The following is an 11,393-nucleotide window of genomic DNA, read 5'->3' as shown; positions in this document are numbered from 1 at the left end:
GTGTAAGCAATGGTTAATTTTCCCAATGATCAGAAATTTGAAATGCAACGAAATTTTGAACCCATTTGTCATCCATGCGATGTGCTGAAGAGTGCTGTCAAGCTTGTATGCTGCTTGCGTTTGTGCAGCCCGATGTAAGGCATAGAAATGTCAAATTCTGGACGCGCTTCGCATTGCATTAAAAACAAAATAAGAGTTCGCAAAGTGTGGGATTTTTACTTATTTTTAGTAGTTTTCAATATACATTGGGCTCGAAATGGCTGATGTGCGTGATATTCTTGAACTGGAACGTCCAGTAACGCCAGAGTTAACCAAGGAAGCGTTGTTAAACTCCAAGAAGCGAACTGTGGAAAGGTAACAAAAGCGGCGGCAGAAGCGTTAACCCATATACCGAATGTAAACAACAATGCTTGTCGTCTATTTGCAGGAAAATCGTTTCCAAACGGCCGGAAGGCATGCACCGCGAGGTGTTCGCCCTGCTCTACAACGACAACAAGGATGCACCACCACTTCTTCCTACGGATACCGTGTCCGGGTACAAAAAGACAAAGGCCCGGTTGGGCATGAAAAAAGTTCGGCACTGGGAGTGGGCTCCGTTTTTCAATCCAGCACGTACCGATGGAGCCGTCTTTCATCATTGGAAGCGTACGTCGGACGAACAGCGAGAGTATCCATTCGCGAAGTTGAACAAACAGCTCGACATTCCTACGTACACGCTGAACGAGTACAATGCGCATCTGAAAACGACCAAATGGACCAAGCAGCAGACGGATCATTTGTTCGATCTGGCCAAACGATTCGACGTTCGGTTTATCGTAATGTGTGACCGTTGGGAACGAGCAAACTATGGCATTAAATCGGTAGAAGATCTGAAGGAGCGCTACTACGAGGTAGTGGGCATACTGAACAAGGTGCGCAACAGCAACGGTCCGGGAGTGTCGGAGAAGAAAGTGTACGTCTTCGATGCGGAGCACGAGCGACGCCGAAAGGAGCAGCTGAAGAAATTGTTCGACCGCACACCGAAGCAGGTCGAGGAGGAACAGCAGTTACTGAACGAGCTGAAAAAGATCGAAGCACGCAAGAAGGAACGAGAGCGCAAGACGCAAGATCTGCAGAAACTTATCTCACAGGCTGACCAGCAGCAGACTGAGCATCATCAGAAGGAGCAACAGCAACATCACCATCCAAACCAACCGCACGGCCATCAGAACACATCGCACAAAAAGCAGGACAAGAAGCTCAACAAGAAAAAGATTCAACAGCAGCCACGCACCTCCAAGGTGGACTCGGTGGTCAGTGCGGTGGAGAGTGCTGGTATTAAGTTTACCGACCTTCGCGGTACGGGTGTATCGCTGAGGTCACAGAAGATGAAGCTACCCGCGAATGTTGGCCAGAAGAAAGCGAAAGCGCTCGAGCAAGCACTGCAGGAGTTTAAGGTCGATCCGAATCCACCGCCAATCGAGGAGATTTGTGTAGCGTTTAATGAGCTGCGATCGGATATGGTGCTGCTTTGCGAACTGCGTACCGCGCTGGCCACGTGCAACTTCGAGCTGGAGAGCTTGAAGCATCAGTATGAGGCACTTTGCCCGGGAAAGACGCTAAATATTCCGGCCGCGCTTATAAACCCACCGGCGGACGATTCGATGGGAGGAATGGACGGTGCGGATGGTGGCGCAATGATGTAATAGGGTGTATTAATTAAAAATTAATGTATATCGAATATAAGTGTCGCTTTTCAACGTTAAATAAATGTATGATCGTGATGGATTGATAATTCAGAAAAAAAAAGTAATAAATTTATTGATTCTCTTCCTCAAACTGCTTTATCTAGATTGCTGATAAGACTTGTAATTAAAAAAAAAAATTATGAGAGGAAGCATTCTTGAAATTGTTTCTTTTTCTTCTGCCTCTGTTTTCCACCTTGCACACATCCTTGTGGTCCTTCCAGATAATAGAAGCGTCGTTTCCGGTTTCCCACCGGAATCACCCAACCGTGGAAATGTGCTTCAAAGCTAACGCGACTATTTGGGAAATAGCTCAAATTGTCCGGTTAGCCGTTACACCAGACGGCAGGGATCAGTCAACCGGTTCTCGACCGCCAGCCGGAGGAAGGATTGGCACGGAAATATGCAGTGGCAGCAATAGCGGCCGCATTGGGATAACAATGAAAGGAAGAATTGTTTTAAAAGCGACAAAAGGAAGTGTAGAATATGTAAGCAGGAAGGATAAAGTGAAAAACAAAACTCAAACGGAAATGTTGAGGTAAACGTGATGGATTACGAACGGAAAGAGTGAGACCACCGGGAAGAAAGATACGGAGAAGGGCAGGAGGGGGTGTGTAGGATGAACGTACGTGTAGGCAGAACGAGGCGCAAAAAGGAAACACACCCCCGTGTGTGGGTGATCCGACAGAAAAAGGGAACGAGAGTTTGTTTGCGTAAAGTAAAACCAAAAAAACCAACCAACCGGCCCTGGTGCAAGAGAAACAACGCAAAAGCGACCGGCGCGCAGAGCGAAAGCGAGAAGGAGAGAGAGAGAGCGTGCCGGACCGTGAGCGAGAGAGCATACAAAACAAAAGCGCATACACTCACACATCTGGTGTCGCGGGTTTCTTCGAACCGCGGATCGTGTCGCGGATCGCAGTCGATCGAGTGAACGAGAGAAGTCTACACGCGTGCGTTCGGCGTAGCGAAAGTAAACAACTCCGTTGTGTATGCGTTGCGCATTATCGCGTTGTGTCACCGGTGGCTAGATGCAGTATCGTTAAATCGGTTCAATTTAGAAGCAGCATTGAAAAATGGACAGCATTAGGTAGTAATCTGGTGTGTTGTAGATCCTAAAGATCTAGAAGGCATTGCATGGCACAGCGGTCTATAGTACCTGCTGTGGGAAGATTCTGTGAGCAATGAAAAGTAGAACGACGGCTTAGAAGAATAATTACACCAGTTGTCTTATCGGTCCATACCCTAAAAGGCAAAGATCACGGAGTGTGTGTGTGCCCAGAATTGCAGTGTCGTGCAAGTAGTGTGCTCCATAGCGGGTATCCATTGTATACCCGCATGCAGTTGCGAATTGTCGATGCAAGTAAAAAGAGTGGTTTGAACCAGAGAGCGCTCTAAGTTGGTGGAATTCCAAACCCTCAGAGCGCCCTCCTCCCCAAGAGGTTTAGGAGATCTCGTTTCGGAGCCATATTTCGTGGCCGTGTGTGAATTTTGTAGTGTTTGGTGGTAGCGGCCAGTGCGATTTTGTTGTTTTACCGGTTTGTTTTAAGCTAGTGTGCCCACGACGACTGTTCGCGTCATTCCAACGGCCAAATACCCGGGCAAATAAACGACCCCATGAGCGTTACATTAGCGGTGGTGGCATATCATTCCTGCTTGGGGTCTGTTTGTGCGTAGTTTTACCATCGGTGTGATCTCTGTCCTTGCCAACGCTTGGAAACCGTAGGCGCAGTAGGCGTAGCAGAAATTGTCATCCAAGTGAAAGGGCATAGGGAGGAGATATTTAGATCACTTTCTTCTGTCGCACGGTAGCAGAAACCAGGGTCCAATTCTCATATACGAATGAATTCCCATCGATAACAGAGAGCCAGAGACATCAGGAAACGCAGGATGAAACCTCATTCAAGGTAAGTGTTGGAGGATTTTAAGTCATTTTTTGAAGGTTGATGGCACTGAGGCCTGCCACTGGCTGGGAGCCTTAGCTCAAGCTACAAAGTATATCCTTTCCCTTGCTGATGACGTTAGACGAGCACTTGGAGGACATAGTCTTTGAACCCACTGGCGGCACTGGCATCGCGTGGGAGACGTATCTCTTTCCAGATTGCGTTCGCCAGAGTGGCAGCCTGCGTACGACACCATACCCTCTTAGAGCGGCCCCCACGCACAAGACGGTTGTTTCGCAAGAAAGTGAGTCAAGACCGTGTACCGCGGAGACTCGTTCCACCGTTTGGCCGTGGGCGGTGTATCTTAGGTGGGCTGCCTTGTTATTTTTGTTGTTGCTTTATTAAACATTAACGGTCATTACTGGGGAGGATTTTAAAATAATTGTACATTTTTATCATTGCTTTAGTTTAATTGAAGGTGGGAGGTTATTTAAGCGAATATTATACTGACGTCGAACGGTTCAGTATTATAGCGATTTAATGTAGGGTGCAGTGTGGTTCTTCTGTAAGATCTTCCGGTAACGAGACGTGCAAACTGCATCGTTTGTTAGAGAGAAGATTAATAGGTTGTAATAAAATCCCTTGCACTGTGGCGACAGGGCTCTGTTTGCCGGTGTGGCGTGTCGTTTCTCCACTTGCTAATTGTTAGCCACGAGGTATGAATTCGTGACACCTCTTGTGTTGATGTGTAGGCCGTGGTGCGATTGGCAAACACATGGAGCAATGGCTCGGCCCTTGTGGAAACAGTTACTTGCTTTTCCGTATCTGTGAACCGTTTTAGCAGACCCTCAGGAAACAGCTACCGGTTTAAATAAGTTGTCTATGATACGACTAAACATAAACCAGCCTGATCGTTTGTCGTCTCCTCTAGTTATCACGGTGGACACATCTTCCTTTCTACGGGTCTTTATTGCTACGAAGATCGGGAGGTTCCAATCGTTTTTTTTAGAAATGCTTTGTCCATACTTTCTGCTAGATTATTCGATACATCAATCGACACTATCCTGAAACAATTAATCATACGCCAACCATGATCACTCTTTGATCATGCGATCCTTCCATCGGTTCCCTACGCACTGGGAATTGAGCATGGCTGTGGTTTGAAAGCGTAATCGGAAACGAAATTAATCATCTCAGGTTTTTGGGATACCCTTTACCAAGAAATCTTACCCGCGGGAAATGACACCCAATTGATAAAACCACAAACACCAAATACGCACTTCGACTTACATCCAGGATGGTGGACATCTTGTTCTGGCTGGCGGAAGTTCCCTTCAGCTGTCGCTGTTGTCAACCACTTGGAAGGGAAATTGAATGATAGTAGAAATCGTCGGAATGTCTCGCTAGCTTTGCATAAGAATTTTTGGCCATTTTTCGGCACACAAATGAATCGTGAATTTTGTCCGCATTCTAATGGTTGTCGTTGTGGCGTTTGGCACGATGATTGATTATGGGTGCGATACTTCGATCCAGATTGAATGCGACCCTTTAGAGCAGAGATCAGCAATTTGAAGAAATCGATTGAGCCACGTTACGATCATCTAACGGCTTACGAGACTTGTTATGGGATTTGATTCCAGGTCCAGCCTCTCCATCTCTACATGTACTTCAATATATTTTGTCTAAATAATGCAAGCATAAATTGACGATCCCTGCCATGCTAGACAACTGTCTCGGAAGACAGGTTCGAGTTTTGGAATCGATCAAGTGCAAGATTATTCAGAAGTTGGGTGCTTCCAGTTTTGGAGACTCGTTAAGGATTTGTCAGCTTACGAGATCGAGCACGTCCGATATAGGCGAACATTGCGTTGGTTTTGCTGCGCAGCCACATTTCTAAACTAATTCTTGATCGTCGAGTGCTTCTGGTATCTCTGCGCTGGAATGTTTCTTATGCTCATTTTTCAAAACTCGATTGAGAAGAAGAATTGTGTTTGCTTAGCTTATTGTGTCTGTGGTATAGCTGATACCACAAGCCAATAGAATAAGCATGATTGATATTGCATCAACATTATTGGCCTGTTTGCCTCCAAACCACTACTTTTGGCCCTGAGTTTGATCAGACACATCAGTTTTGCCTACGTTTTCAACTTTTCTGCCAGAGCCGGCGTCTGATTCGTTCAGTGAAGGGAAAGTGCATCGTGCGGTGGACAACGGTTGCCCTCAAAGAACAGTCTCGTCACGCTGCATTGTCATCACTACGGAGCGGAGGCCTTGCGGTCGGTCGGACAAAGTTCCATTGCACTTTGTGTTGCAGTCTTTCTCTTTTTTTTTTATCAACGGTTCCTTCTTTTTGGGTTTGGGTTCGCTTGGTGCTCCGAGTGCCGAGAATGTGTGTTATCGCGGGTGTCAATTTATTGCTTTCATTAGTTTCGGGTTCCCGTGGAACGTTACGCGCAAGTCGGCTTCAGCTGGTGTGGTTGTGTGTGGCGGCGAACGCGATGAGGTGGTAATTTATTTTTCATTTCAAGAGAATAACTTTAACGTCACAAGTTACTGCAGCTGGTCCGTTTCTAATTGTAGCTTATGCGTATTTGATTAGAAACAGTGGTCTTTCAAACGTGCTCTGGACCGTTTGGGATGGAAATATTCCAGTCGGTCACGATGTGTGCCACCCTATCCTAACATGTTATGGAGACCATTTTTAACGCCTCGTTGGAGCAGCGCAGCCCGAGATATCCGTGCCTAATCGAAGGGATGTCGCGTTGGGTTTAAGGGAGAACTATTTGGAAATGAGAAAATTAACATTCCATTTGTCCCAACGGCGCATGCATTATCAGTGAAACCGTTCCGATGCAAGGTGTCAAAACAAAATGGGACCGAAATGCTAAGTTATTGGCTTTGGGAAAATGGAGAAGAACACTTTTTTTGTAACTGGTTCAGCTTGAAGGCTAGATAGTCAATTGCAGTGAGCTAAATTATTAATAAAAACGGGTGTGTGTGGATGTTTGGTGGAATTTGTTTGTCGCTTAACATACCGCTGGAGCCTAGATTCATCTGCAAAGCTCTACTTCACATGCTCCAAATCATGCAGGAGTGCAGCACAGTACACAAATTCATTGTTGTTAATTGCAGCTGCTCCTCTTTTTTTCGGGGTGTGTACGTATAACTAGCTCTCTAGCTCTATTCCAGCATTGATGGCCTCAGCAACCACAACGACCGTTAATATCCGCCGCATACCAGTGGACACATAGCTGAAGTTCCGTTCTGAATGAGCGTTCTCGTTCCGCTCGGTGGTTTTATTGTTATTCAAATAAGTCGTTACCCTTTTTCCGAGCAACCGAGAGCGGCGCCTTTTTGCTGAGTCTCGATGCATAGATGCTTTATAGAACTATTTTCCCTTGCAGTACGGTACGATTATGTAGGGATGTGGTTTATGGAGCTGGCTGCTATATTAGTTCGTCGACGTTCGTCGAATTTGTCACCAACATTGGCCAACTCTGCCTGATGCCTTCGGCAACATAGATCGGTTGAGCATTGTATTCAAATTTCTCGTACCAGCAAGTTCTTACATTTCCATAACAGAATTTCTACTCGGGAAATACTCTGGCAGGCGTTCTAGGAACGAAGATCGCTTATGCTTTGATCGTCGTCGTCGAATAACTCCTCTCTTAGGGCTGCGAATCGTACCACGAGTGAGGCGATGATGTACGCATTTATATTCGAAGCAGTACACGCACTCGGTCAGGAAGCTCCATTTGAGAGGGCTCCCGCTTAAGTGTCTCCCAAGGGTCCACACGAAAGTTCACAGTGAGGCAGAGCCTGTTCACAGTGCGATTAAGGCGTGACAAATGTCATTGTTTTGTTGTTGTTTCTTGACATGTCGCTCGAACAGCATATCTTCTGCCTGGCTCGGATGGATGGTCTGCTTTTCGATAGTCAATGAAATGAAAACTTAAAACTACATTGTAAATCGTACGGGGAGCGGCCCCAAATGCTGGTCAATGCTGGAGAGATCGGAGATGTGACAATCAAAATGCAGACTAAAAAAAAAGCAAAGAATCAATTCAACACTCTCCACACCCAGAGCTGTGGCGGTCTCTTCCTTTGGGGTGATGATCGCAACGGGAAGTCCGATCCGGTGCGAAGCTGTGGCTTTTTATTTTCGGTGAGATGAAATCCAACAGCACACACGCATATGGGGGGACATTATTCAAAAAGCCTCTTGCTACGGGTTTGGACTGGTGTTTTGTGCGATGCTGACACGGCACTCTTCTGCTGAACGCTATCTTGCGTCGGTACGATGGATCCGATGTGTGGTTTCCATTTAAGGGGCGCTCCCACTTTTATTCAATGAAGCTGGATGTTCTGGAGCAGCAGCCCGAGTCACCAATTATTACCACACTTGATGGTTCGCATGCCAGAATGCGTGTACGAAGCAACAAAGTAAAGGACAAACGGTACGACGTTGCAGAGGTGGAAGTATGTTTCAGTTTTGCTTGCGAGTGATTGTTTGTAAATAAGGGAGCTTATTCGAGAACTTGAGAATTGAAGATGTCGAGTTCCTAAATGGGATATTAGTATTCATCAATGAGAAGGAGTTTCAGAGGAGATATACGGAAGGTACCAATAAGATATTGAATGTTGGGGTGATTGAAAGGCGTCCTGTTCTTGAGAGTCTTATCGATCACCAGACTATTTTCTCCAATTTAAAAAAAAATCAAAAACATTAAATTACCCATCAAATTTCACTCTAGTAGCCAATCCATCCAGCAACGCAAACCAATAATGCTTTGCTCCCTTCGACACATGTATACATGGAAGTGCATTAATCTTCTCTTCGCGCTATTCCCTGTCGGTGTGCTGCATAGCGGTAGGTCCATTTTCCCTTTTCCTGGATCGAACCACGACGAATCGATCGTAAACTATCGTATCTTGCGGCTGGACGCGCAATAAAATAGTACAAAGTTACGAGACTTCAGAAGCAACCGGAACGATCTGCTCGTTCCGCTTGTTTTCGGTAGAGAGTTTAGTCAACAGTCTGTAGTCCACCACGGCGCGCTATTCGACACCCGATACCAGATGTGTTAGCTTAGCCCACATTTTGGATCGTGCAGGAATCGTAACGTTTGTGCAGCTTGCAGCAGTATGTTGTTATGTCTAGTGAGAGCGAAAGATGCTGTGTAGATTTTCTGATGAGCACGTATAATGGGTGTGGATGCCTCGGGTTTATGCACATGGTGTCCACTCTGAGTCAAAGTGGAAATTAAACAGCACCGATCATAGCAATATTTTCTGCAGCCAGGCTGTGTCGATCGCGTCGGATCGGAAATGATTGAAGCTGAAGCCGTTTTTGCATAGTCACAATTCTTGCATTAGCTTGATCATATTGAGTCGTAGATCATTTGAGTCATCGGCCAAGAACAAATGGTTGCAAAAGAACCATTTTCCATTGCCTATATGTGCTTTCCATTTGAACCTTTACCATTCTATTGGTTGGATGTTGTCGCGGTAAGCGATAATAATGACGGCAATGATGATGACTACAACTTTGTCCCCACTTCCCGGTGATCGTCCGGTTTGGGGGGAACAAGCAAGCGAAGATCGCGGGCGTGCGCGCGCGTTCACTACGAATAGCGAACAAATTTATAGCCACCGAGGCAGGCAGTCTACGCGTGGGCGACTCGTGCAACTGGAGTCCGGAACACGATTTCATCATAAGTTTCTCTGGCCGACGAGACGTTCACCGAAGGTAGGGAGGTTTTTTTTTTTAAAGCGCCAGCATTTCAAGATGTCCGAGTCATTACGGACACAACACGGGAGCTGGTTGGGTCCTGTCGCGGGTGGAAGTGGTAGCGGGCGGATTCAAGTTTTCGGTATATCATTACCGACTTGACTGGCCGACTAATAAAGTTTGGAGCGAAATTTACCAGGTCGAAGCGACAGGGCCGAACACCCGACTAGTTTAGTTTTGTGGCGGGTTTGCAGGGTCTTACGTCTAAATCGGATTGACTGGTTGTGAACGGCAGCTGGTAATCGTCGTTCGACAATAACCACTCTCCGAAGTATAGCGGTGAACCGTTTTGCAGTGGAGGACATCCACAAATGATAGTGAGGAATCTGGTGATTTCCTTTTTTGAAGCATCTCCTGACCTTAAGCGCTGACCCAGGTGGGATAAGTTTGTTGTGCGCTGTCGCAAACTTTGTACCCGTAGACGCTCATAAGCACCGCGACTTACAACGTTTCTGCATTCCGGAATGTGGATGTAAATTTTCCCAAACAATAGATCAAGCTGTGCGCTGTAGCACAGGCTGGCCAGGCGTGTTATTGGTGCTTTGTTAAGCTTCTCCCGTAGCACTGTCGCATCGGATTTCTTAAGCGTGTTTCGCTTTAAAAAGTTTCCTGGGCCCACCCGCTGTGGACTGCGCGCAGACGCAAAGGACCAGGCCGTTGGAAGGAATTGGTGGAATAAAAGTTTAGCAAACAAACGGGAGACCTAGATTTCGTTTGGAACCCGCGTGGATTACGTCGGTTGTCGACCAAGAGACGCCACGCAGCAACTGTCCTACAGGGAGTTACGAAGGTGGCACGAAGGTGATAAGATCTTACATGCATCATGCGCGACGCATTGTCAGCGACGCACTGCACCACAACATCTAACACTTGGACCCTTTTCACTTTCGTCCCACTAAAAAATGGGGTTGACATGTACCGGCGGATAAAGAGTCCGTATATGGAGACTAGGGATTTACTTGAGCGCTTTAAAGGGCACTAAGTAAGAAGCTCTCGCTCTCGAAGAATACACGGCACCGGCAAGGATTGACTATTCAGTTCCATGACAGAACTAACCGCTACATGCGTGATGAAATTGTCCACTTTCGATGGAGAACTGCACCATCACCAAGCTGCACGTGGTTGGTAAGTTATATGAAGTAGGAAAGATTTGTGATCTAAGAGCACTTCAGCTACGACGGTGGCTTAAAGGGTTGTGAAACTAGTTGGAGAGATGTTTGCTTTATGTCTCCCTTTGCGTGTTTCATTTGGAAGGAAGTGCATCTTGGCATGGAACGAACAGAGATAGCAAGCAACAACGACAATATGCGTATGCTCTTTGCATAAGAGCTTTGCTTTGCTCTGGGCCCAATTGTTTGCCAAGTATGGTGACGAGGGCTGTTTCTGCGTGTATAGTACGGCCCTGCCAAGGCTAACTAAGGCGTTTATTTGAATGTAAAATATTTGATCGAGAAATCGAAAACGAACACTCGCTGGCTGGATCGAATGTGTGATAAATGGTGAAATAGAGGGATAAGTCTGTGTGACTTTAGCTGCTTCCAATTGCCATTGTAGACGTTGGCCATTGAGTGGGGAAAGAATGCTCCAGCTACTATATATTAACTACCGAAGGCTGGACAAATGGACATAAATTTCGTGATTATCTATATTTATGGCAAAGAAATGCGTTGAGGTGCTGCTACTGCATTAGCTTTCTGTTACAGAATTTATAGTACCAGTTCGTTATGGTCCTGAATCTAAACTAGCTTCGCTTATCAAGGAGATCTTCTAGTTTCGTTCCTCTGGTACTTCCATGGTACTGAAAGATCGTAAAAAGTAATTGCAGTTCTGCTTATGGACGATCTCATTACTATTCAGTACGGTGTTTTTTGAAGTCCGTATTGTCACTAGGCCTGTCTGTTGTATCAAACAACGATTTTTCATAGTCTTTTTCCTAAACACCTTCAGAGTATGGCAATAATCGTTAATTTCTACAGCATTATCTAGTGGACAAAAAAT

General features: G+C 46.0%; 3 protein-coding genes across 3 annotated transcripts in view; all 3 read left to right on the top strand.

Annotated features, from left to right (window-relative positions):
• The window catches only part of LOC126561167 (UDP-glycosyltransferase UGT5-like), a gene marked incomplete at its 5' end in the record, with an annotated part of 199,997 nt that overhangs the window by 100,308 nt on the left and 88,296 nt on the right, over positions 1–11,393 (top strand). The gene's annotated exons all lie outside the window — the stretch shown is intronic.
• On the top strand, positions 217–1,685 carry LOC126562241 (DNA methyltransferase 1-associated protein 1). Its single transcript, XM_050218689.1, has 2 exons — positions 217–354; positions 428–1,685. Exons 1-2 carry the CDS (start codon positions 257–259, stop codon positions 1,683–1,685), a joined length of 1,356 nt encoding a protein of 451 aa, XP_050074646.1. The 5' UTR covers positions 217–256.
• The window catches only part of LOC126561588 (uncharacterized), a 28,617-nt gene continuing 20,783 nt past the window's right edge, over positions 3,560–11,393 (top strand). The window contains exon 1 of the mRNA XM_050217829.1: positions 3,560–3,628. Within this exon, the coding sequence (XP_050073786.1) occupies positions 3,612–3,628 (17 nt within the window). The 5' untranslated portion in view covers positions 3,560–3,611. The remainder of the gene's footprint in view (positions 3,629–11,393) is intronic.

This window comes from Anopheles maculipalpis, chromosome 3RL (assembly GCF_943734695.1).
Source record: "Anopheles maculipalpis chromosome 3RL, idAnoMacuDA_375_x, whole genome shotgun sequence".
NCBI classification, from domain to species: Eukaryota; Metazoa; Arthropoda; class Insecta; order Diptera; family Culicidae; genus Anopheles; species Anopheles maculipalpis.
The sequence above is the reverse complement of the archived record's forward strand: the minus strand, read 5'-3'. Positions and strand labels throughout refer to the sequence as shown.